Source organism: Melitaea cinxia, chromosome 5, assembly GCF_905220565.1.
Source record: "Melitaea cinxia chromosome 5, ilMelCinx1.1, whole genome shotgun sequence".
NCBI classification, from domain to species: Eukaryota; Metazoa; Arthropoda; class Insecta; order Lepidoptera; family Nymphalidae; genus Melitaea; species Melitaea cinxia.
In genome coordinates, this window is record NC_059398.1 from 17,962,939 (window position 1) to 17,990,490 (window position 27,552).

The 27,552-nt window shown below is 34.4% G+C and overlaps 4 protein-coding genes across 4 annotated transcripts; 2 read left to right on the forward strand and 2 right to left on the reverse strand.

Moving 5' to 3' along the window:
* Window positions 1-414: 414 nt before the first annotated feature.
* Window positions 415-1,437, reverse strand: LOC123653902. Its single transcript, XM_045589879.1, has 2 exons — window positions 1,186-1,437; window positions 415-606 (listed from the first exon to the last, which is right to left on the reverse strand). Exons 1-2 carry the CDS (start codon window positions 1,435-1,437, stop codon window positions 415-417), a joined length of 444 nt encoding a protein of 147 aa, XP_045445835.1.
* Window positions 1,438-2,129: 692 nt separating this feature from the next.
* On the forward strand, window positions 2,130-5,777 carry LOC123653904. The gene is made up of 3 exons (XM_045589880.1): window positions 2,130-2,217; window positions 2,397-4,606; window positions 4,863-5,777. Exons 1-3 carry the CDS (start codon window positions 2,130-2,132, stop codon window positions 5,676-5,678), a joined length of 3,114 nt encoding a protein of 1,037 aa, XP_045445836.1. The 3' UTR covers window positions 5,679-5,777.
* Window positions 5,778-9,963: 4,186 nt separating this feature from the next.
* Window positions 9,964-18,851, reverse strand: LOC123654106 (post-GPI attachment to proteins factor 3). The gene is made up of 7 exons (XM_045590067.1): window positions 18,428-18,851; window positions 18,129-18,283; window positions 17,152-17,307; window positions 16,364-16,488; window positions 15,124-15,257; window positions 14,612-14,816; window positions 9,964-10,299 (listed from the first exon to the last, which is right to left on the reverse strand). The coding sequence occupies exons 1-7, from the start codon at window positions 18,561-18,563 to the stop codon at window positions 10,227-10,229; spliced, it is 984 nt and encodes a 327-aa protein (XP_045446023.1). The 5' UTR covers window positions 18,564-18,851; the 3' UTR covers window positions 9,964-10,226.
* An 867-nt stretch (window positions 18,852-19,718) lies between these two features.
* On the forward strand, window positions 19,719-21,074 carry LOC123653770 (GTP-binding protein 10 homolog). Its single transcript, XM_045589753.1, has one exon. The coding sequence runs from the start codon at window positions 19,806-19,808 to the stop codon at window positions 20,964-20,966; it is 1,161 nt and encodes a 386-aa protein (XP_045445709.1). The 5' UTR covers window positions 19,719-19,805; the 3' UTR covers window positions 20,967-21,074.
* Window positions 21,075-27,552: the final 6,478 nt, after the last annotated feature.

Consider the following 27,552-nt stretch of genomic DNA (forward strand, 5'->3'; position numbering starts at 1 on the left):
AAAACTAAGAAACGTAACAGTAGAGTTGTAGTGTTAGCGGATGCACTCGTGAATGACAATAAAACGTCTTAACAAAAACAAAATATTCGTTTTATTACAATAAAAAAACATCCAAACGTAAATATATTCAAAATATCTCCTTTATGTAACTAAACCGTGGTAATGCAGTAAAAATATTAAAATTAAGTAAATTTCTATACAATTGAAATATTGTGCATATTACAGTATAAAAACAGAACTGACCGCCCACAAAGTATTTTGTTTCTATATGCACAAAAAATTCCTAACATTTATTACTTTAACTACTTCTAGTAAATTAAAAAATATATATAAAGTGATACGAGGGTGATTTATCAAAATTAAAATATATCAAAAATTATTGTGTTGCCAGTTCAAATTTATTTTGTCTATGGTTCATTGAGCGCATGTCTGGAGACGCACCAGCGCCCTCTTCTCAGCCATCACCATCTTGTCCAGTACATCCTGCATCTCGGGCCACGGCTCATAGCGCTGGTTGATGATGAACAGTTTATGGACAGATGGGTTCCGTAGGTTCATAGTACGAGATATGCACTCACGACTACGGCTTGTGTAGGTTACATCCACCTGAAATAATTGTAATAAGAAAAATATTATTAAAGTAACCAAAAAAGAAACCGCTCTTAAATATCGTAATGCTATTTAAGGCAGGAGGACATCTTGCTCCTCCTATCCATGTTATAAAGGTAGTAACTAAATCGGCTCTACTGCTCAATTCGGACTTTCTGTCCACGAGGGGGTCTGAATTGATTCCCTGCCCTAAGTCAAGGCGTAATATATATTTATTCATTTATGTAATGTGTCGGCGCAATACAATTGTTAGTCAATTTAACTAATTCAGTTTAATAATTTGATTCAATTGAATTACTTAATAAGATGAAGCTTGATAATTATAATGTAAAGTTATTATATTTAATTAAAACATTAAATTGTAATTCACGTTTGATTTGTTGAGATACATAACGTACACATGTGCACTGAAGTGAAAAAATATAGCTGCACTCAGTGTGCTAGATTTATTCGGATTTCTACCATTGATCAATGTGGATCTCTGAGACATCATTACGCCGTTAGTCTAATATACGCTTTCAAAACTATTTTGGAATTTTATTACTAAGATGAGCGCCAACGCGGCGTACCACTTACCTTATTCTTAAAGGCCCAGGCGATAGAGAAGAACATAAATGACAAACTTGTACAAGTCACAAGGAACAAAGGTATAATTTCCCAATAAGTTCGAAGAACGTAAGTCAGATGAAGCTTTCTCGGTATCGGCACGTCGTACTGAGTTGGAGGCAGTAATTCCCCAGACTGCCTTACAATTTGTGTCGGCCTTATCTTTGGCATTAATAAAGTTTTACCTTGTAAAGGTAAACGTTTTAAAATGGTTAATATCATTTTTAAATAGTAACGGAAATTTTCAAATTGTGACCTTAGATTCTGGCATATCTATGTCAGATTGACTAAAATCGTTAATTTAAGTCGAACTTTGGGATTCTAAATTTAAAATGATCGGTTATAATCTGTTAGAATTGTTATATGTCTATTTTAATTTTACATTAATTTATGTATGTTTATATTAATTTTATATATGTTAAATTTATAGATTAAAACGTACACGCTAGTAGTTTTTTTATAATATTTTTTGTTCATTATTCTTTACATTTGGCTTGAAATCTTTTGTTGTTTACTGAACAAATGACCGTCTCTGACGCAATTTGAAAATAATATTAAATTGTCATATGTGTAACATTAAACGATGTCAAATTGTAAATTTAAAAGTCCAGTTTCTTTTTATTAACGCAAAATATAATTTAATTTTAAGAACAATATATTTAGGTACGAATTAGGATAATTTGTAAAATTATGAATTTTTCTTTGTGCGATGCATCAAAAATTATCATTGGGAATCTTGCGTAAAACTAATCCGAGGTAAGTAATAGAATTATAAGAAGTTAAGACCACCATTTTCGTTTCTAAAAATTACTAATAAGATGGTCGTATTTAAATGGAAATTTCCTGCAGTTATTTTTATGTGTATTTTACTCGGTATTTATAATATTATGTTTACCCAGCCGTGACGTCGGGTAATGACACTAAGAACACCGCGGCGTCGCATATCACCACGTACAAAGCAAAGATACCGCGCTATAAAGAACTTCCTACGTAAGGCTTTAGGTAATTATGCATTAACCACCATAAAGCAATCAAAAATTAGGTCAAGTATTGGTTTGTTAAAAATTTTGTTTCTTGGAATCTAAAATATTATTATTATAAAATAAATATTATTATAAGGAACACATCTGAATCTATTTCATTTCCTTTTATCTTGCATTAAGACTAATCTTTTTCTCTAGGCACTTCATCCCGTCGAGATACTTTGACGAATTCAACGCTAGGAGTCAGTGTTTCAGATTTGAAAAATAAAATAGAATGTATAGAGCAGCAATTGGACAGAGTTAGCAAACACTGTCAGGATATAGCGACACTCGAGGAGACATTTAGAAAAGAGTCAGTCAACTTAGCAAAGCAAGGAAATCTTGAAGTTGAAGTTCAAAAACCTGGAAAATCTAACATAACTCTTAAAAACTTGGAAACTAATCTTTTATATAAAAATTCGAGTAAGGTAAATCAAAAATATAATAAAAATAATGATATTAATGAAAGAAGCCACAATGCTAAACGAGACATGAACTCTTGCGAATCGGCCATTAGTAACAATGCTACTCTTAAAACAAAGAACAAAAGAAACAAAAAATCTGGTGGAGTAGAACCGGACCAATATTACGAGCACCATTATATCAAAAGTAAAAATGACAAAATATCGCGAGTGTATTCAACAAGTAGCTTTCACTCATTGGATAGCTCCAAACATAGAGATTACGTCAACCCTAGCTGTTCAAGTCACCGACAAAAACAACGTCGAAAGAAAGAATACATAGAAGATGCTATACCAATGAATCACAAATATGAAAAATATGAAAGAAGTAATAAAAATCGACGAAATAAACGCGAAGTAACAAGTTATGATGAGGAGTTTATAGCTGATATAATTGAAAGGCAATATAAACCTGTAAAGTTATTTGGTAAACGACATTCAGATTTCAGTCAATTCTCTGCACCAGTTTGCCGTGATCAAGAATTTAGAATACGACATGATATCCAAGAAGGTAGTGAGCTGTGCTCTTGTTGCTATGACGATAATAGAAGAAGAAAGCACCGGTACATTAGAAATAATGATTTAAGTGATATGAGAAGTATTTGCGATACTCGACTATACAGTTCGAATGAAAATCACAATAAGAAATGTAGACGATATGTTCACGATTACAACAATTCAGCCTTTTACGATGTTGTTCCGGTAAAAGAAAAATCAAGTCCAAAGTCCAGACATAAATTTGTAGATGACAATAAAATGATATATCATTTTAAGGAAGTACCACCGTCACCAAGAACTCAGAGACCGCGACTTAATTTAAAAGTACACAATTATGATGAATATGAAAACAGTCTAGTCGATCTAAGACCCCGAAGTGGAAAAAAGTTAGAATCTCTTGAGAATTATAAGCAAACAGTAGATGAATATGACAGCGAAACATCGGCAAGGTTGCAGCAACCACAAAATATACGAAACGAACATTTAGTAAAAGTTAATACTCAGAAATCTTTACAAGTTCATGAACAAATAGAAACTATGAGTAGTTTCAAAGTTGATCCCATAAACATATCAAACAATGATACTACTATAAATACTCAAGCTACGGACTTCAGTGTTCATAAAACAGATAAAACTCTTGGTGAAATTAAAAATATTTTACAAAGTTTTTTAATCGAAATAAAGAAAGAATCGACGAATGATGAAAAATCAAATGTCACGAATAGAATTGAAAACAAAACTACGAGTGATATTCAGAATGGAACCAAAGTAAATGGAAATATGATTCCAAATAATACACCTAACATGGAGAATAACAACCATAACGTGGGGAATTGCGGTATGCCACCATTTCTACCAACGTTTCCAAGTCCTTGTTGCTACCCAATTATTCCCATATGTCCTATGAACTGTCTTCAAAGTGGCTACATGTTACATAATCCAAGTTTCACATGCATGGCATGTGCGAGGAATTCAAAAGAAAATATTTGTCACGAAAAAGATAGTCACAATAACAAAAGCAATCCATCCGAAGTGAAGCCTACAGATGAAACTCAAGAACTTATTAAAGAAATTTACAAATTTGTTTCGCAAAAATCAAAAACACCTTCAAAAGTGGGCGAATATTCTCCTAAGAATGAGGGCAGTGGATGTGAAATGCGTAATGTAAATAAAAATTTATTAACAAATAGAAGTGTGGGTAGCACCAAAGCCTTTAAGCATGACGCTAATGTTGGAACACCAAATATGAATTGCCATTCTAAGAGCTGCGAGGCCATTGGATCGAGAATACCTTCAGAAGGTTACACGACCAACGCCAGCTATTCTGATACAGTATTAGACAAGTTAAGTTTAGAAGCTTCGCAATCCTCCACAGAATCTGATGTCAGTACTGAGCATCCTAAGAAAAAGGTATCTAATTTTCAGTTTTAATTTCTTTAAAATAACAACTTCACCAAGCTTAATGAACGTTTCATACTGTTTAGTTTTAGGTGTAATAAATATGTGTATTGTGCAAATTTCAAAGGTACTGAATAAGAATCTCTTTGAAGAACTTTGCTTTTTTGGTACAGAATCGAAATTAATTCAAAAAAAAAATTATTTTTTTATTTTTTAAGTTCAACTGCAAATATACCAATTAAGTTAATACTGAATTTATTTTAAACAGGGTAAACAAAGTCCGTTTAAAAAAGTGCTGAAATCATTGCGGCTGTTAAGGAGGAAAAGAGATGTTATTGAAGAAGAAACTGAGAATGAAAGCGCAGTAGAAGTCAATGTTAAATCGAAACCACCATTTAAACAACATATAACAAACTATTCAATGCACGGACAGGAGTATTTCCACCCACCACCGATACCAGAACAGTGTTGCTGTCCACCACATGTGCATAAACACCCTTACAATCATGATGACAGAGACTCTCGAAATATTCCGCAACATCGAATGCCTAACGAATTCCATGATAACTGTAGACAATTTTATGATCCAATGCTTCCATCACATCGACATCCAAAAAACCATCATCCTTCTCCATTATATCCTAATTATAATCCACAATATAACCAACTCCACTCTCCCCAAGTCCCTTTGTGTCTCAAGGAAATCGAAGTAAAAAGTATAGCTACTCAAAGTGAGCGAAAAATGTCCATATTTCATAGATTTGCCAAAAAAATACAGCCCCCGATTCGACAAGATGCAACTCAGCAGTTTTCTGCACCTCCGGTTCAGAACAAACCTACATTATGGAAAAGTCTGCAAGAAAAGGCCAAACTTCAGAATCCAGATCCAATGTCATTTTCTCTAAAAACTCAAAAGCATCTAGCCCAAGGAGACATGAAGATGAGGAGTACTATCTTAAAAAAATTGTTTTATAAAAGAAATCCCTTCTCTCCTCGAAACTTGATCATCAAGACGCTACTTGGTAAAGATAAGTCTAGTTTTGGTGACCCACCAAAGATGTATAGACCACGAATGTTTCTTTAAATATCTACTTAATTTCAATTAGTTTTGTGTCGTGTTTTGTATGCTGTCTCTGTGCTTTGCTTTAAATTAAAAAACGTTTCGTTCAATTTGTTTTCTGAAGAGTTATTTTATTTGAAATTGACTATAGATTTATTGAATATTTATATGAAGATGGATTTCTTTTTATTTCTTAGTTGCCATGCGTAAACTTTAAAATCTACTGACTTGGTTTTAAAGACTTTTTTCTTTGCAATATCTGTTTAATGACTTTTTAGGAAATCATATATCATCACGCTATAAGATATACTAGCTGATAAGTAACTTAGCTCAATAACTTATCCCGTTTTCTTCATATCTACGAGTAACTTATAATTTATTAAAACATTCAGTAAAGAAACTCAAAAGAGAGAAGTAGAATATGAATGAAAGTAGAAGGATTATCAAAAAATACTTCAATAGAGTATGAAAAATTATTGAATATAATATTTTGAAAGAATATTGAGAATTGATGACGCAAAAATATCATTATGATTTAATCGTTTAGATTTTTCATAAAGTAGGGCAAAATTAAAAATTTACTTTCGTATAAAATGCGCAATACGTAACAATTCTCGAAAAAGGTTTAATTTATTATAAAGAAGATTATTATATTCTATTTGAAAATATATACTGACGGATGAATTAATTGATTGTTTGGCACAACAAGCTACCACAATACACTAAGAAAATTTGTAAAGTAATATTTAATTTTAGTGATAATATTTAAAATGAAAAATGAAATGATTACTATATAAACACATAAAAAGGTATTTAAAGGCGTAATTTCATTACAAATAGCATCATATAAAATAATTTAATAATTAGTCCTTTCAGCCGTTCTTCAATATGAGCAGGGACCAGTTTCAAAAACCGTATAAACAACGCTTCAAAGGCGTTGAAACATTTTTGCGTAGAGTTGCCTTCAATTTAGGTAATTTATTTAATAAGTAACTATATGGGTGATTTACTAAATGTTGTATCAAATTCTTGATCATCTAAAATTTCACAGGCAATACAGCATCGCAAACCGAAGTTAAAATTATATCTTGCATTCCAATAGATGTAACAGATCTACAACAGAAAATTATAAACCTAGAAAAACAATTACACGAAGCACAGCAACGAGGAACTTCTGTTGACGAAAAATTGACGGACAAAGCTAAAGATAAACCGTCAGCTGTTGTTAATACAGCTTTGTATGGATCGAATTTCGGAAAACAATCTAGTACAGTATCTTATTGCAGTAATAAACCTATTGAGACTATAAAATCGGGACAAATTGCGACATGCTGTGGAAGTTGCTCCTCTAGGGCAAAAAAATCAAACGTTTCTTTTGTGTTCCCAGCTCTATCAGCACCTGATACAAAAAAAAGTTGTGATTTTAATCCACGTAAAGGTTTTAGTAATGACAACGCAGCTGCCATAGAGCGTTGCAAAAACATCTTTAGAAAACGAAAAAGAAAAAAAGTTTACAAGGGAAATAGTAAAATGAAAACACATTTGGTGTACTACGCACAAACTGATAACCCATTTAATGTAAAGAATGTTCCAATAAAATGTAATGAAATTCTAAACAGCAATGATAAACTGTGCATGTCTCATTTAAATAACGTTATTCGAAGACAATACGACCCTAACGAAATTGTGGAAGAATTCTCCGATACAAGTAACTTTTCTAGACCTATTTGCAGAGATATCGAAAAGAAATGTAAACATTTCAACCATTATGACTCTGATGTGTGTTCTTGTTGTCATGGTAAATTTCAAAATATCGACAATTATATGACAAAAACTAATTATGATTTAATCCTAACAAAGTTAGATCATTCCCTAGATAACACTAAAGTTTATTACGATTCCAATCAATATGACATAATACCCGTAAAAGAAAATAACAATAAATTCATAAAATACAACCTTGAACAAAAAATGGACAATAAAATGAATTTTGAAATTAAATGTTGGCCTGAGCCTCTGAGAACCAAGCAAAAACGTCTATATCCTTATATTGTGAACTATAATACGGAAACACCGGCTAAACAACACACAAGTAAAAGACTTCAACCAACAGTAATGCAGGAAAAAAATAAAGCACATAAGATAGATCACATAGATCAAGACAAAATAAGGAAGTTAGGGCAGAAGGCTGGTAGTGAAACGTCTAAAAATTGTCACATCGACTACAATGATATATACCCAAAACAAGAACATCAACAACCACAACAACGAAAAACTTGTATTGTCAAATCTATAACACGAAAGAATGAATCCGTCGAAACTGACGAAGTAGTCAGAAACTTACAAGTTAGTAATCAAAGCACACAATTAGAGTTGATTGAGGAGTGTAAAGAAATAACTCTAAACGAAATCAAAACAATATTACAATCTGTATTAGAAGAAGTCAAAACTAATGCAAAGCTCAACAATGCAGATGAAATAGTAAAAAGAGATGCCGTTGTCCAAAAAGGCGAATCGCAGAATAGTTTGCCAGGAGATTCAACACTGCTTCATAGCTATACTTACAATAACTCATATAACGCTAAACCTTATTTGCCATCTTGTTCTCAACAAATTCCACTCGGTCAATACTGCATCCCTAATATTCCATGCCAACCTGTAAAATGTTTACAAAACTTTCCTGTGTTTGTACAACCTACGTCAGGACGACACTTGTGTACTTGTTACTATAGAAAAGGTTCTTGCAGGCCACATAAGAAGCCCGCCACAATGGCTGCTACAACTACTGCTACTAATATTAACAACAAAATTGATATTTCCAACAGCAAAGAAACTGAAAAACTTATAAAAGAAATTTATAAATCAATGGCTTTAAACATGGAGTTTCCAACGAAAGACAGTTCAACGAGCGAATACAACGATCTTAAATCTGATAAAATTTCCACCAATATTATAGACGATAATAACAAGGATATATCGAACAAGGGAAATGATAAAGTTGAAACTATTGTTTCTCCTATTCAATCAACTATTAATCAAAACAAATTGAACAGCAACATACTCAATGCGTTAGCTGGTGATACGAAACAAGTCATTAAACCAAATTTTATTAAAGCAGAATCTACGGGAAATATTAATAAAGATAAATATATTCACAGACTAGAACTTAATAGTATCCGTAGTTCAACCATTGTTGAAGATGAAGAAGTAACGGAAGAGTTTGGCGACGAAAGTGATAGCGACAGTACAGTAGTTCTAGAAGAAGAATTTGAACAGGTAAATATATTTAAATTACTGGCTGAGCCCGTGACTTTGTCCGCGTGGAATTTAACAAATAAGTGATTCTTTAGTTCGGAGAGTTATAAAATAAATAAATTTCTAAAATAAAAGTAGCCTAAGTTACTCCTTATTACACTGGTCCAGCCGTTTCAGACAAAAAATTTAAAAAATGTTATTTTGGTATATGTACCGTGTATACCGTGTATGGATGTCCATATGCATTTAGCAAAAAGCGATTATTTAAACAATACAAACAGACACTTCAATTTTATTTATTTGTATAGATAAGTAGTTACTTAAATTATAAATAGTTACTATTAAATAAAATTTTCTGGTATTAGTTTAATTTCGTGAACCTTAACAAATAATTACCTTTACAGCACAAAAAACCAAGTAAAGGCTTCTTTAGCAGAATACTTAACTCAGTAAAATTATTTAAAAAGAAAAAACAAACGCGGGATGAAAATGAAGCAAGTGACTCAGATGATTATGAAACAATATATAGCGAAAAATCTGCAAAAATATCACCTAGACATCATGGAACAAAGGAATACTTTAAATCAAGAAATTTTGACCCAAATGATAGAAATAGATCTGAACGATCTCCGTATTTGGAACAAGAGTACAGAAGACATTGGAACGAACGATTAGCGTTCCGCGAACATGAAAGTAAATGTACTTCGGAACGACCAGTTTCTAGACATTCAAGCATAAATCATGCAAGGCCTGTATATTGGAACAATTGTGAAGCTAGAAGTGCCATCGTTAACCACGAATTACCGAATCAACTTAAATCTATTGACCCTCCTAAGCGTATAAAACAGGATATTTTACAGAAAAATGAATTAATGAAAAAGATCAATAAAGGAAGGTTAGGTTGGCTAAAGAAACACAAACTTGGCATCAATTGCGGTGAACAGTGGAAAAAGTTAATATTTGAAAATTAACGTTTTTATTATTTTATTGGTTGTCTTAAAACTGTGTTCTCTGAAATTGTTTCGTTAAATAAAAAGTCTTGAAAAGTTTTAAAGATTTTATTTTTACATCAATAAATTACTTAATTATAATTACTACTATATACTTTTATAAGTAATATAACTTTTAAAACACAATAGCAACATGTACTTTGTCGATCTAAAACTAATGATAAATAAAATTTCTGAACACATCGTAACACTGAACATGTATCGTTAAAAGTGATATGAAATTATTCATTACTTTAATATATTTGTAATTGTTGCCCCAGTTGAGATCAAAATTGATAGAAGGTGTCAATGAAGGATTTAAGCACATTTAGGTTATTTTGTATGCACTCTTCTCGATGTTGAACGTCGTCTTCAAGAACTTGATATCGTGTATGACAAATCTGTAAATAAGAAAATTTAAGATACGGACAAATATATATATATATATATATATATATATATATATATATACATCCTGCTAATAATTAGGCGTCCCACATGGGCCGAAATGCATCTAAACTGGCGTCCACCTCCTTTAGACGTCCGCATATCGGACGTCACTTTTTTAATCGATGTCCCATTAGTCCTTTTGGCTCTAGCTACCTGTACAACAAAAATCGCCGGAAGGCAAAAAATCGTTGAGACATTTGCATTTGTATAACTAAAACTTCCGCGAAATTCCGCACCAACGGTGCAGCGCTAGTCTAGCGCGTATATCGACAGAGCGTATACTTTGCTAAAACTCTTCCGATACAACCGATTATTTGACGTCCTATTGCGACGTTGCCAAACTGACTGTATTTGAAGGTTTTGAAATATTCAAATAAGTCAAAACAAATCATTTAAAAACAGTTTGCCGAAGTTGCTACGCACGTGTCGCTGCTTATTTGACGCTCGGTTGCAAAATACTGCTTACGTAGTAAAATAAAATAAAAGTACACTTAAAAGGAAAAAGTGAGGCTTTAACGAATTTACGAATTGAATTTACATATTAAACGGAAAAGTGACACTATTTTGTCATAAAAATAAAAATATTTCTATAAGTTAACTAGCTGACCCGGCAAACGTTGTCTTGCCGCTAAACGCTATTTTAAAATAGGGTTATTGGTAGAAGGGTGAAAACATAGGGTTGTATGTATTTTTCAACGCCAAATCATAATAAAATAAAAAATAAAATAATTTATCTAAAAATTAAAAATTAAATTTAGGGGTGGACTACCCTTAACATTTAGGGGGATGAAAAATAGATGTTGTTCGATTCTCATACCTACCCAATATGCACAAAAAATTTCATGAGAATCGGTCAAGCCGTTTCGGAGGAGTTTAACTACAAACACCGCGACACGAGAATTTTATATATTAAATATACATTATCTATACTTTTTTGCATGAATATGGAAGCCAGGCTGGGTAGCAGTCTTTGAATCTGAAAAAACAAAGGTTCTGCTACATTTAATACATTTTTGCAATGATTTTTTATTTGGTTACTGAGCGCCCCTACTGAAAATTTGTGTTTTTTGTTTAGTGACGGTTTGGTCATGGACGTCGAATATGTAGTGGTTCGAATAGTAGATATACAGATTTACGACGTCCGTATATAAGGTAAGGGCTACGCAATACGTAACACATATACGGACGTTAGTTTGACGCATACTGTTATTAAGGATACGAAGTTTTTTTGCAGCTGTTCTGGCTTTTGACCCAATCCAGGCTACACGCAATGCCGTCAAAAAAATTTTTGAAACTTTTAGACAATGAAAGTTTTAGAATTGCTCTCGGTCTCCGGTTGGGAGCTCCACTGTGCTTTGAACACAGATCTCCGTGCGGAAAAGAGGTCGATTCTTTCGGACTACACGGCCTTTCCTGTAACAAGAGTTCAGGTAGGTTTTCCCGCCACGGTTCCCTAAACGATATCATAAAAAAGCTCTTGCCACCATCGACGTTCCTGCTCTTATCGAGCCTACTGGAATTAGTCGCAATGATGGCAAGAGACCTGATGGATTGACGTTGGTTCCCTGGGAAAGGGGACGGGCGCTTTTGTGGGACGCAACCTGCGTTGACACACTTGCTCCTTCTCATGTCATGGAAACAGCCTTAAAAGCGGGAGCCACAGCGGAAAAAGCTGAAACGACTAATCGGCACAAGTATTCGTCATTAATTTCAAATTACATATTTGTGCCATTTGCAGTCGAAACACTTGGACCTTGGAGTAGCAGTGCTAAATTTTTTTTAAATGAGATAACTCCTCGCCTTATTGCCTCCACTGGTGACAAGAGGGCTGGTGCATTTTTTTACCCAGAGAATCGGCATAGCGATTCAACGAGAAAATGCTGTCAGCATTCTTGACATGATTCCACGCGGACATGATTTATACCAAAACTATCTGTAAATATTTAGTTTGTACGATTTTATTTTTGTGTTACCCTCACATTAGGAATTCTAAACATTTTTGAATATCATATCAAAAATTGACCGCTCCAGCGGGATTCGAACCCGCTTCTCCGACTGACCGTGTCGTGTCGTTCCATAGCTTAATTGGCTGGTTCGAATCCCGCTGGAGCGGTCAATTTTTGATATGATATTCAAAAATGTTTAAATATTTAGTTCTTAAGTTGTGAATTGTAAATATGTATAATGTTTAATAAACTATTGTTATCCACGTAAAAAAAATAGAAACCTACTTAAAAGATATACTTTATATTTTATAAGTAAATATTGTTTGACGACGTTTAAATTTGCCAGACGACGACTTAGGTAAATCATTCTAGTGAAATAGAGTTAAGTAGTTAGACTATTTAGTCTGTATAAAAATATTTTAGCCGTGAGACATTTTTATATTGAAAATGATAATAATATGTTGTTTGTAAAAGCAGGCAGCACAACTATTTGTGGCTATAAAACTTAATTAACCTATAAGATTCGTCAGCGAAGAAGAAAAAATAATATCCTCGTATTCTTGGATGCCCAGTTACCCATGTTCTAAAATTACTTGTAATCCGTTTAGCTGTTTTGGCGTGATGAAGACACAACGACACATACAAACATATAAAAAAAAATGTTCGATTCAGTAACCTGTATTCATAGACCGTATCACTTTTTTTAAATATCTTCAATGTACAGAAAGTATCCGTGGCAGGATAAGGGAACATTATTTATTATTATTCTTTGACGGTTCGCAGGAAAGTGGACATAACCTGCGAACCGTCAAAGAATACTTATAACAAATGGACAAAACGATAAATAATTATTTATTATATTATTATTCTGATGATGTGCTACGTCGTCAATAATTAAAATGTTAAAAGCCTAAATATAATATATGTTGCAACTCATTAAGCTATTATAAGATGAAAAATTGGAGGTGTTCCTATGACCGTTACATGTTAAAATTTCAACGAGCGTAATAGAATTATTTCTTAAGTTAACGATAGATGATCACACCTACTAGAAAACTGGCAACGTCGCATTTCAGCTTACTTCTCACTCATTTCATCATTACTTATATAGGACGCTAAATAATCGGTACATTAAGTGAGGCTATATGGATATATGGAGGAAGCAATAACATAAGTATCATGAAAGGGGTTCATAAATGGTTGGGCACAACTGTAAGCAGAATATTCTCAAAAAAGAAATTTAAAGAAATTGATATAACCCACGGAATTTAAAATGAAAAAAATAAGCAACATTCGCAGAAAAAACATATAAAATGTAAGCATAACTGAGGGACGTCGTAATAACGCAGTTTGTGCTTGACGCCAAAAATGTATCTGGATGTATATATATATATATATATATATATATATATATATATATATATATATATATATATATATATATATATATATAACTACTAGCTAACCCCGCAAAAGTTGTTTTGCCATATATATTATTAACCCTCTTAATCCCCCTCCCCCTCCTCTTATAACTTAGGGGTATGAAAAATATAGATATGCACGCAAAATTTAATAAAAATCAGTCCGGCCGTTTCGGAAGAGTATGGTAACTAACATTGTGATACGAGAATTTTATATATAAGATTTGGCAGTTCAGCAATTCTGTTAGAGCGTATTTTCCTTATAACACTTTTTCGGTGGTGGTTGAAGAATTTTATCTCGAAAAAAATTATTGATAGGTTTTATCACTGGGATAACGTCAGCTTTGCTGGTGTGTCTGGCTTTTTAAAAACACTGAAGTTGTTCTTACTCAGTTAGATATCCTAAGTTAAGGATACCTTAGACTTCGAAACAATATTAATATTTTCAAGATGTGTCTGGTTGTTTGTTGTGTGGATTTAATAGAGTTCGAAATATTTAAACATATCTTTATTTATAATTGATATTAAAAAAAAATGAGTGTTTATGTAAAAAAAGGAAACTAAAATGAAAATCGGCGCCGTAGCGCCGATTGCCGACAAGGCTGTTTGGTTTATGTTTATACAACTAGTGCTACGATAATCGTAGACGCGCAATCGTAGAATCGTCGACGCCTGCAACACTAGAAGCATTGTAAGCGTGCTGCCAACCCTACCTCGATCGCCTCCCAGGAGGTCTGGTCACCATACTCACCAAAAAAAACACAACACTGCTTGACAGCAGTATTATTTATTTGTTGTCTTCTGTAAGGTCCAGGTTCCAGGTCCGTCCCCTGTCGTTCTGTTCCAGATTTTGAGCATGATATTTCCTACCTCAGTTTACTGCACACTCAACTTACTTATAAAAAAGAACCGGTAGCGATGAGGTGCTCAAATGCCACAGCGCATGTGCGTCCCATCCGTTCCTTGGGGGGAAGTCGAAGAGCTCCAGCGTCAGCGCCGCCCCGGAGAACACGGTGAAGGCGACCAGCCGCCACACGTAGTGCCGGCCCGCCAGGTACTGGACGCAGGCCCACACCATCCACAGCAACGAGCCCGCCACACCTGGGGATACAGATATGTTAGTATCTCACATAGTAAATTAATAAATAAATTGAAGTAGAAAATATCCTGGTCAAAATCTGGAGCAGCCCGTCTTGGGAAGTACCTCAACCTTACAAAAGACCAAAGCCAAATTATACTGGTCTAAAAAAATGTTGGTCCTGCGGTGTGTAAGGTGGCCAAAGCTCTTAGGTAAGGGCGCAGATTAGGTCGGTAATGCGCTTGTTATGAACCTGATGTTGCAGGCCATACGGTAATCGCTTCGATACGTCAGTGGTGTAAAAAAATATATATTTAAAAAAGTTCTTACCAAAAAGTATATTAATAAGCATGTTGTAGTCGTAGTCGATTCTTCCCGAGTACAGATAACGTACGTGCTCCACGTAGTACAGCAGAGTGATGAGAAGAATGACGGCTGTTAATTTTCTCCTTCTGTGCAATATTCTGAAAGCAAGGACGTATTATAAGCCCCTAACATCCTCCTGTGAAGAGTAACAGCTGCATGACTGGGCATGGACAACTATGCTATTATGATGTACTAGGTTTATTCTGGCTGCCGGAGCGAGGTGGCGAATAGCGCGACCTCATCTCGCCCCACCCAGGCGGACGAATGCTCATACGTGGTGGTTTTTTAGTCAGTAGGAATCTGATATAACCTTCTGACGCCGGAGGGTATCCATGATGGATTGTCCCCGTGTAAAAAAAGGTTTATCCGGCTCCAAAACTCACTCCGGCGATACTTCACTCCAGAACAGCTGCTTCAACTATATCAAGCACAAGTTCGGTCTTGTATGGAGTATTGCTGCCATCTTTGGGATGGACAGTTTTTTAAGTTTTTGAAGTTATACTTCTTTTAGCGCATGAGGGAAAAATGGTGAAAGTAAATTTTTACGATACGCGCGCACACCGTCACAAACAACCAACACCCTGAAGTTAGCTAGTCAACGAAGAAGTTAGCAACGTGAAGTTTAGTTAGCCAATGAAGTATGACTTCTTACGTGCATACATAAGTACACACACACTTTTTTTATATTCTTAATTATTTTTTATATGGACATATCATGGTCCTTTGAGCCGGATACCACTTACACTATCACAAGAATTTTTTTCAATATCTTTTTCTATTACTAATTACTCGAGAAACTAGACACAAACAAGAGTCATCATCACAAACCTGTGAGGTGTTATGGGATCATCATTCATCATCATCATCATCATTTCAGCCTATCACAGTCCACTGCTGGACATAGGCCTCCACAAGCTCGCGCCAAAAACGGCGTGAACTCATGTGTGTTGCCCATAGTCACCACGCTGGGCAGGCGGGTTGGTGACCGCAGGGCTAGCTTTGTCACACCGAAGACGCTGCTTTCTTTGGCCTGTGTATTTCAAAGCCAGCAGTTGGATGGTTATCCCGCCATCGGTTGGCTTTTTAAGTTCCAAGGTGGTAATGGAACTGTGTTATCCCTTAGTCGCCTCTTACGAAACCCACGGGAAGAGGGGGTGGCTATATTCTTTAATGCCGTAGCCACACAGCGTATTGGGATACCAACCTTATAATAGCTGCCACAAATAAACTCATCACCATAGACAGGGCACAAGCATAATCCATGAACTCCGTGAATGGACTGTCTCTAGTGTGGAAAATGATAGACCAGGTCCAGGCATTCATACAGACCTGTTATGAAAGAACAATCCTTATTAGCACTACTAATCTCCTTTTTTGTTACATAAAAATAAAATAGTAACTCAATTGAAATAAACACATAAAAATATTAAAATGTTTATCCAGAACTTTCTACTTTGGGACTATAATCAAGGAAATAAAAATAAAGTTTTGCTGTTAGTTACGGAACCCTAATGCCACGAATAAGCTGACGTACCAAACTGATGGAATCTTTCCAGTCGACCATCTAGGCGACTACCCAAGTGACTTACGAGTTTCCCACATTAGCCGAGTTCCCGTATTAGCCTTACAATGCCCTTTGTTTTAATTTCTTATGTTATTAATTGTAAGATTATTTTGATCACACTTTTTAGTCCCACTTCGACTAAAGTAGTCGTTAGTTATAATATTTAGTTATATGATAATTATTGTTTTAATATATAACTAATACATAATTAACAATTATTCGTTTTTTTTTTTCCAAGCTCCTGACTGCCACAAACATAATTTGTTTTTTAGTGTCAGAACTCAAATTAGTAATAATTTACATATACTTATTACATACATACTTGACATCAATGAAACATACATACATACACACATACACAATATTCTTTTGGACATAATTAGTTTTACCTTGTAAAATATAAACATCATGTATATATAAATACTTACTAAAGCGAACACATGCCAGAATAGGACCAGTGGTGTGTCTCTAATAGGAAATTCCTTTCTGATATCCGAGTACATATGAATGTGACTCATCAGGTTCAACAGAGATGCAAAAGCAGACGCAGGTTCTTGAACGCCCAGTATTCGCTTAAATGGCCACTGAAATCAAATCAACATTGTATAAAATAAAATAAAAAATAATACACATAAAACCTTCTATTTGCGTCAAGTTACTAAATATAGTTTGAATATTATTATTTAAACAAACTTTTATTTTCATTTTAATTTTTTTTTTTTTTTTTTTTTTTTGAGAATATATTAGCTTATTTTTTACATCTTTGGTTACACTATTGGAGTTTTAGTAAGGACCTCTAATTTTTTTTAAATATAATATAGCCTATGTCACCCAGGGACAGTATAGCTGCCCAACAGTGACAGAATTTTTCAAATCCGTTTTGTCGTTTGGGAAGGCTCCCAAAAAATAGGCATTTTATGCAAACAAACAATCAAATATTTCCACTTTATAACATTAGTATATATATAACAGTATACCACTTTATACATTAAATATATGTTTAAAAAAATGTTAAAAAATTATGTATTTATAATAAAACTATTTGGTACTACAATTGAGATAAGGCAAAACAGTATACATCCTACTCAAAATCTGGAGCAGCCTGACTGAAAAAGTACCTCAACCTTACAAAAGTTTGTAGTTAAATAACGCTGTTCTCAAGAAGTGTTGTTCCTGTGGTGAGTAAAATAGTCAGAGCTCCCGAGTAATCAATGAAACCACGCCAATCAAATTCCTATAGTTTTTATTAGAATGTAACTTTCTTTATAAGTGTTGAAATATAATCAACTGCAAACTTTACATTACTATTAGAAATACATCAAGATTAAGTATCCAAAAAAAGAGGTAGAATATTTAATTCCACTATAAATGTAATAAAAATCAGAGAAAAACTAAATATGAATACTTTGCCATGAAATTTAGGCATTTTATAACCCCGCTCTTGAAATCCTTGCACTGTTCGCCACATGCAGTGGTAACGACAGTCATCCTTGCAGTCCCATTTGAGCCAACGGCACCATATATCCTGGAGTTCAGCTGACTGTGGTTGAAATGATCCATCTACAATTTTTTTTTTTTTTTTTACTTAGAATGATAAATAAAACCTTCTTTTTACTACATATACGTAAACTTTTTTTAAGAATTTTAAATCTTGTAAAAAAATAGAAATATAGAAATAATAGAAAAATATCCATAATAACGTACCTAAGGTACAGTTCGCTTTGCTACAGCTTTTAACACAATTTTGATAAAAAGGCGATCGATCGCCCTCGCTGCTCGCGATGAATGGTAAAAGCATTGAAAATAAATATAATGATACTAAATATTTTAATTTGTGCATATTTATATAGAAATAGTTTTTGTGTTTTAGAAAAAGACGCGTAATTACTTTTTAAAAACTGTAAATAATAAATAAACAGTAATATAAAATCGATAAATACAATCCGATTCTATTTATTAAATGAAAATTAAATTCAAGTTAAATTAAAGTCACTTCTTTTTCAGAAATACTCATTCAAATAAATTTTTAGATTCAATAGTCTTCAGTATCTTCACCTAAATGCCTATTATTAATTCGGAATTCTTTCCATATTACGAAAATAATGAGTATGGACAAAACAGCTGATCAAAGAATATTAGCCTAGTTCGGATACTATGATCGTATGACGTAAAAGTGACGTAAAACTTTATAATATTACTCTAAACATATTGTCCGGGAGCCAGTGATAGATTTTCATGACTAATGTCCTCCCAATCGAAACTTCATAAAATGCATTAGGGATTTATAATTATTATGAATATTCGCGACCGTCAGCTATGACTCCATGGGTGTGGCGAGCAGTAGCAGCCTCTCATGCACGGAGAAAAAAAAAGTTTATTTTAGTTATTTCCTACCTAATGCATTTTACGAAGTTTCGATTGGGAGGAAATAATTGACCATATGTACTGTGTGGCTACGGTACTAAGGAATATAGCCACCCCCTCTCTTCCCGTGGGTGTCGTAAGAGGCGACTAAAGGATAACGCAGTTCCGCTACCGCCTTGGAACCTAAAAAGCCGACCGGGTTCGGGATAACCAGCCAACTGCTGGCTTTGAAATACACAGGCCGTTGCGGGCAGCAGTGTCTTCAGTGCGACAAAGCCAGCCCTGCGGTCGCCAACCCGCCTGCCCAGCGTGGTGACTATGGGCAAAACACATGAGTTCACGTTATTTTTGGCGTAAACTTGTGGAGGCCTATGTCCAGCAGTTGGCTGTATAGGCTGCAATGATGAGTTGACCATATTTGTACCTGGCTCCTGGACCAATATTCAATATGTGCTTCAAAGCAAAACTTTTCTAAATATATCATCAATAGATGTTTGAATGTTAAACCACAAAAACTAGTTTTGATATTCAAAATTAAACTTTAAAATTAGGTACTTCTTAAAAACGTAAGTTCAGTTCATTATTTATTTCATTTATTAGTGACAACTGACAGCTCTAATAACCTAGCTTCACAAGTTTTAGATTGATGTTGTGTTAACCTAAAAATATAAACAAAGTGGAAAAATGTACAAGAGTTGGCAGTTTTTAAACTTTTAAAATGGTTTTTCTCAGTAGAACATGGTTTGCTGCGAAGGAAATTAAAATCCCTCGAAAATATCTACGTAATAAGTTTATAGACACCGTGAGGCTTCATGTAAAAGGCGGCACCGGTGGCACTGGACTACCAAAGTTTGGTGGTTTAGGTGGACAAGGAGGATGTATATATTGTGTAGGAAATGAGAAGGCCGATTTAAGGTCTATCGTGAGTAAATATCGCGCTAAAACTATAACCGCAGGACACGGCGAAGATAGCAGAAAAACGAAAATTGTTGGGAATCCAGGCGCTGATGTAAAACTCGAAGTTCCGCTCGGCGTGACTATCTACGGAGAAGATGGAAGGGTATTAGGATCTATAGATAAGGAGGAAGAAACAGTCATCGTTGCTCGCGGCGGCCCCGGCGGGAATAAGGAAAACAGTTTTCTCGGACATTTCGGCCAGGTTCATCACATACGATTAGATTTAAAACTAATTGCTGATATCGGTCTCGTAGGATTCCCAAACGCGGGAAAGAGTTCGCTTTTAAAAGCTATATCTAGAGCTAAGCCTAAAATAGCGAGTTATCCATTCACAACTATCAAACCCAATAAAGGTACTATACAGTATGAAGACTTAAGACAAATAACTATTGCTGATCTTCCTGGACTCATAGAAGGAGCTCACATCAATGTAGGACTAGGTCACAAGTTCCTTAAACACGTCGAGAGAACAAAATTGCTTCTATTTATAGCAGACATTGAAGGATTTAGACTGAGTCCCAAGTATCCAAAGCGAAATTGCCTTGAAACGATTATGTTACTTAACAAAGAATTAGAGCTGTATGATGAAGAGTTGCTGGACAAACCGGCCATTCTCGCTGTAAATAAACTAGACATAGAAGGTTCTCAAGAAACATTTGAATCTGTTAAACATTCATTAAAAAATATAAATGAAGTCATACAAACAATACCAGAAGAAATAAGACCAGATAGGGTAATAAAATTCGAAGATATTATCGGGATATCTGCTTTAAAAGGCACATGTATAAATGAGTTAAAAATGGCTTTGAGAAAAAGACTCGACCAGTTTGCCGAGGAGAATGATCCAAATATTGTAGAGCCTAGTAAACTTCTGAAAAAACATCGAGCTATTATTCGAGAAAGAGGTCCACAAGTTACGTAAGCAATATGTAGATTGTATAGAAAATTATTATAGTGGAATAAAAATAACCCAAAAGAAAAGTTAGAATTATTTTTACAAAGTAATAATAAATAAGAAAATTTCTCTAGCGATAACTTGTCTTTGGTATTTATTAGCTACTTGCGACATCTGTCCATCCATAACTTTTTACAAGAAAAGTAATCACCAACATATTATATACTAAAACCTTCTTAGAAACACGCTGCATCTTATGGTATAGGTATTATTCCGATTAGTTGAGAAGTTTTCGCAATATAACTGAATAAAAAAACCAGCACTCTATTTATTCGTATAGGTTGATGAAATTGATAAAATATAAATCCTTTTTAAAATATTAAACTTTTTGATTTAAGAACTATTTAGTGTGAAATAAGTTACCGGTCTTACTCTGTAACTGATATCGGGAGATTTTTAAGACAAAATGCAAATAAATCAAAGATGTCTATATTTATTAAAAACACAATAAAAGCTCTATATAATATGACTTACAGCATTTAATAAACATACTGAACTTTAGAAACAAGAAAACAATATTAACGATTGCAGCATATGATTACAATTGTTTACCTATAATCGAAATACTCTAAAACACAATTCAAATTGTTTCCTACATTTCTATGTTAGTTTATTTATTTAAAAAGTTCAAAAATCAATAAACCTTAATTACCATTTTACTGTTACACTGACTTGTTAACACTATGTGGTGAGGAAGATAATCAACATAGTACTTAGTACATAATTATGTATGTATATGGGCATACCCAGAATTTAAGGTGAGTAAAATACATAAATGTAAAAACTCAATATATACATATTCAACATTTCATACATGTTTATTGTCTAAACTTCAACATAAGCTTGTGGTGGTTTTGGCTAAATTAACCTGAATTTTCCTTATTAAAATCTGAAATATCTATTATTAGCTGCGAGTCTCGGTGGGGCAAACGCCCCATCTTACCCCACTGTTAGTACGCCCATGTGTATGTATATTACTTGTGGACACAAGTGGTACAATAGAACTAGTTTCAAGACTTGAATCTTATTATCGTATACCGGTCAAACATTTAAAAATAACATCATATTTTATCACAGTGCATATCCTTCTCATCTCACTTTTACTTATACTAAGTACATTATAGCTCTGTTCCTATATAAAAAAAAAAAAACTGCAGTTTACTAACGAACATTCGTAAAGAAAACAATTTTTTTCGATATAGGAATGAAGCCTATCTTAGGCTACAATGAATGCCTAATAATAATCTATAACACAAAAAATTGCCATAAGCAAAAAATCATTTTATTTTCTAACATCTAAGGGATTATGCTTACTCAAATTATTTAAAAAACAAAATATTAAAAGCTGTTCCATATTCAAAAAAGAGTTCGTTATGCATACGATACATTTTATTTCGAACATTCGCCCGACAAATCGTTTTCGCATATAGAAACAGCTTTAAAATTACCTTAAGGTTAATTTTGTTTTTAAATATTCCAATATCGTATGAATTATCGATAGAAATAAAGAACTTAGCTTATTACCAACTTTCCTCGTATCACAACCGTACAACTTATTTTTATAAATATCTTAAAACAAATTTAAAGTATGAAACAAACTTTACAAAGCACAGTCAGCACAGTAGCATCCCATTGCATGTCGAATTGATACAAATTGTTTCACACAGATGAAACAATTTGTGTCAATTAGGCACAATTGAAAGCTACATTTAAAAAAAAAAGACTTGAAAGTATACAAATAATTTCAGTTAGAAATCATCTTGCAAGTAAATAAAATATTAACGAAGTAATCATATTAATAAAGGTTTAAAATTTAAAAAAAAAAAACGAGTGCTTTAAGCCACACGACTGAAGTAAAGCAATAGGCCTGCACTGTATCTTAGATATATGATACGTAACTGGCTATGAGAGAAAGAGAGAAAGAAACTATGTCGCAACGCTTTCGTCACGTATTCACCGGCTTACACACTTTGTTGTTGGAACTTTGAAAAAATAAATAAATAAATAAAAAATAATCAACCCTACATAATCGTACAGGTTCAAACAAGAATAGCAATAGCTTAGATAGCTTTATGGAGTCTACTGTTAAATTAATATAAATACAACTAAGAGAAAGTTATATAGGCACTCACCAACAGCAAAGACTAGATAAAACGAAAATAAAACCTAACTAAATAAATATCTTGTGTCAAATATGAGATATACTTGACTGTTTCCTATAATGAAAAAACCAGTTAGTTTTGCTAAAGGATGGAAATCGACTTAGTTGAAATTTGATGGATTATAAGCTGAAATAAATTTCTGAATTTAGGAACCAGATGCATACGAATAAGAAAACCAATATACTGAAGTCCAGTCGAATATGTGAAATGTAAGATATTACAATAATAATGGTCGTATTTACCCTAGGGCAAAAGGGCCAGTGCCCGGGGCGGCATTCTGCGAGGGGCGGTGCATTCGCACTAGGAATGTGAAAATTATCGTTTTAAAACAATGGATATCTATATAAGTGGTCAGCCAAAATAATCGATAATTTATTAACACATCCCTAATACATATGCGACTTTTACCACTTTCCCTTAATTTATGGGGCGGCATTAAAATGGCCCGGGGCTCTGTATTCTAAAATACGCCACTGACAAGAATTCGAATCAAAATTATACCACAGTTGAGTCATTTTGATTTTTAAAATGTAGATGCTTATACAAGATAATTCCAACACTAAGAGCCCTTTCTTTGGTCACTGATAAAGATATCTAATGAATAATTATGCAAATGAAAAGTTGTTATATCTTTTTTGCTTCATCAACCTGTTTTATGTCAAAAGATTATCAGATGACATGAAACAGATTTTAACGGTTTGTTTCTCCTGCTGATAAAAACTATCAGTTAGTTTAGTGAGAGATAAAATTTATCAGCAACTGATGGAACAGGCACTAGGTAATAATTATTCTAGGCCACAATAACAAATATTCAAAACCTCAGCATTTGAAGTTCTTAAGTCAAACTTATATTGGTCTAAACAGCTTGACTTTTCAGAAAAATATTTTACTAGGACTTGAATTTTAGTTCTTAACTTTTTTAAATTATTTAAGTATTATGATTATCTAATAAATTTCAATAGTTTTACTTAATTTTGTATCTACTACAGATCTTTCAACTTTACTGGAAGTTCAACTAGAATAAGAGTCAATACTTGACCAATATAATGATTATTGTTAGTATTTTTATAATAACTATAAGCTTGAGGGCCTATTTCACCAGTTGTTGATAACGTTTTTTGACGGGTATCCGACAGATATTTTTTTTTGATGTATTATTCTTTTAGACTTTTAAATTCTACCGTATTTTAAGAAATATTAATGAATCTAAAAGCTGTACTTTATTAATTGAGATGAAAAAGGTCCTTCTGGCCTAATCCCCTCTGCTGTTAAAGTCTAAACGTCACTTATTTACAGAATAAACTTTATCCACGACTTGTGGAACAGGCCCTTCATCTAAAAACTTAACAGATTTATCTAAAACATATTAACTAACATATTACATATTAGCCGCAAACTTTTAATGAGAATCTTCTATGTGATATGTAGACATGTATGTGACTAAGGACATAGTGGACGCTAGTAGTAAATAGTATACAATGAACAATATACAACGTGTTTTTAAACTGGCGTCCTTCTATTTAACTGCAATATCAGTATTGATATTATAACCTAATTATCTAAGTTACTTTCCCTAACGCTTTAATCAAAGTCATAAAATTGATTATTGAAAAAACGAATGTGTTTTAGATCACACAACTGAAGTAATACTTCTTTAGCTCCATCTAACTTTCTCAACTTTCGTTCACCTAGCCCGATCACACTTTTCGTAACGATCTCGTCTCGCCTTCACCAATTTATTCTACAAGTCAAGTGTGAGTAAAGGAATTTTATTTCAATAATTATTTATAAAATAACAGTTTTACAGTTGAGTTGGTCATTTTCCAATGTCTTCTCAACATTCTTTATCAAATGTGACGATTTTAAAGTTACGTAGTATTGAGCCGTATATGCTTTATTTATTTCACATACAATTTCGGCTATGGTATGCATCCATGTATTATATGGCCCTAAACTCAAGGACGCCTATTACTAAACACGTTGTATAATAATCTCACATATAAATACATAAAAGTATTAAAGTAACATCTCAATATCATTAACGATACCTATTTTTGTATATATTAGCATCATTCCTAAAACACTCCGTACATTGCACTTAGATAAACTAAACTCAGCATAAAAACGTGAACACTGATCGTAACACATACAAACTGTTGATACTCAAGCAACGTGTGGCTTATTCCACTTTCCACTCGATAGAAGAGACACAGCTGCACTGTATACACTGTAGACCGCAATTCTTACTATTTGATATTGTGTAGTCACAAACACTACTCGAAACAAGAACAGACACGCCGGCAGCAGTACATGAACAGGTTGAACTCTCGCTACGGAGTTCAGTCATCGTAACCCTCCTCTGCCTCAGTTGCTGTCTCCGCGGGGGGTAGGGCGGGGCGGGGGGTCCCCCCTCTTGAACCCTCACCTGGGGGGCTGGGCGTGCGACGACCTTCGGTGTTGCCATTGCCTATAAAACATACATAATGTACTCCTATGTCCAGAACACAATACATAAGCACAAACGCCCAGACCACGACAAACATCTATATGGCCAATACAAGTGTCTGTCGTGAGCAGGGATCGAACCCGCGACAGCCAGCGCAATAGCCAGTGCTGTAACCGCTGCGCCAACGTGTCGACAAATATCTATAGCATTCACAAATGGTCATCTGTTCCTATGATAAGGAACTTATGCTTGTGTTATAAGTACAGCCGATTGATATCTACATTTTTTTTTTGATACATAGAAATTATAATAGAATTAATTATATATATATACAAATAAGTATATTACATCCAGACTCAGGGCAGGATCGAACCCAAAACCTCAGAGCAGAAAGCAGGGTTACTACAAACTGCTCTAACAGGCTAGTCAATAATAAAACGGTTTGAGTGGATGTAGTGAATTTGTAAATATATGAAATATAAGAATTTGATGTCATACTTAGTTCTAGTTTGAACAAGATAAGACCTGCAACATAGAAATACTTGAATTTAGTTGCGATAAGTATACATGTTATTGCATTTCAAAACACACACACACACAGATAATTGTTTTCAACGATTTTTAACATTTATACTTGGAATAAACAAAAGTTCAGTTTGCAGAAGTACATAACGGTCATTTTCTTGTACTAATGTTACAACAAACAATTTTGGTGAATAACTTTAATGATTGCTTAAATTTCAAGATAAAACTAGAATTGGCAGTAGTCATAATAAGATCAGACATAGAAGGTACAACTAGTATCAGAAAGTAGTCATAAACTACAAGACTGCTAGGCTCTAGAGTCTAGACTATCCTGCTCAAAATCTGGAGCAGCCTCACTGGGGCAGTATCTCGACCTTACAGAAGATCACAGCTTAATAACACTGCTATAAGTAGTGTTGCGTTCCTGTGGTCAATAAGGTGATCAGAATTTTGAGGAGGTTCGGGAGTAAGATCGGCAACGCGCTTACAATGCTTATGTGGGCTGTAGGCTTGTTTGCCGACCTAGTTGTATAAAAAAGGCTCAAAATAAGGGGGCTGTTGATTAAATGGGACGGGATATGGGGGTTTTGGGGGAGGAGGGTTTTCGGTCTTTGGAGGAGACGTATTGGGTCTTTGGGGGAGAGGGTATTGGGTATTGGGTCTTTGGGGGAGGGCTAATGGGTACTTGGGTAGGGGGTATTGGGTACTGAAGGGGGTATTGGGTACTTGGGGAGAGGGGTGTATTGGGCCCTTGTGGGGGGGGAGGGGGTATTGGGTATTTGGGGAGGAGGGAGCGGAAGCGGGGTATTGGGGAGAGGGGGTTATGTGGTATTTAGGGATGAACTCACCGTCATTAGGGCTGCGGCTGGCGCTCCGGCGGCGCGCGCGGCCCCGGGGCGCGTCCCGCTCGCGCGACGGCCGCTGCTTCTTGGCGGCGGGGTCGTCGCGCGCGTCCTCCACCTGCGCCGGGCACTCCAGGTGCACCAGGTGGAACACCTGACACACCGCCAGCTCGTCACTCATGTTAGTTTTTTAAACCGTCACACTTTTTAGAAGGGACTTACGGCGATTTTAAAATCCCCAGTATTTGTGAGTCAGTCGGAAATATCGGGATTTTTAAAAGGGCAATTGCGGCAAACCTTCGTCAGTCACCCAAATCGATTATTATCTGTGTTAAACTTTACCAGCCTGTGACATTTGATGGCTGTGCCACAAGCCTTTCTTGCTAAAAAAGCAGTAGATTTTCAATTTAATATGCCTCGTTTTTTTTTTTTTTTTTTTTTGTACAATGAAGGTAACAAGTATTGGGTGAATTTTGAGGCATATAATTAGGGTTGCCAGATTCAAGCATATCATTTGCAGGACAATTCGAGGATTACGAATTCGGTCGGTTGAAAAATATACGAAAATTGATAATATT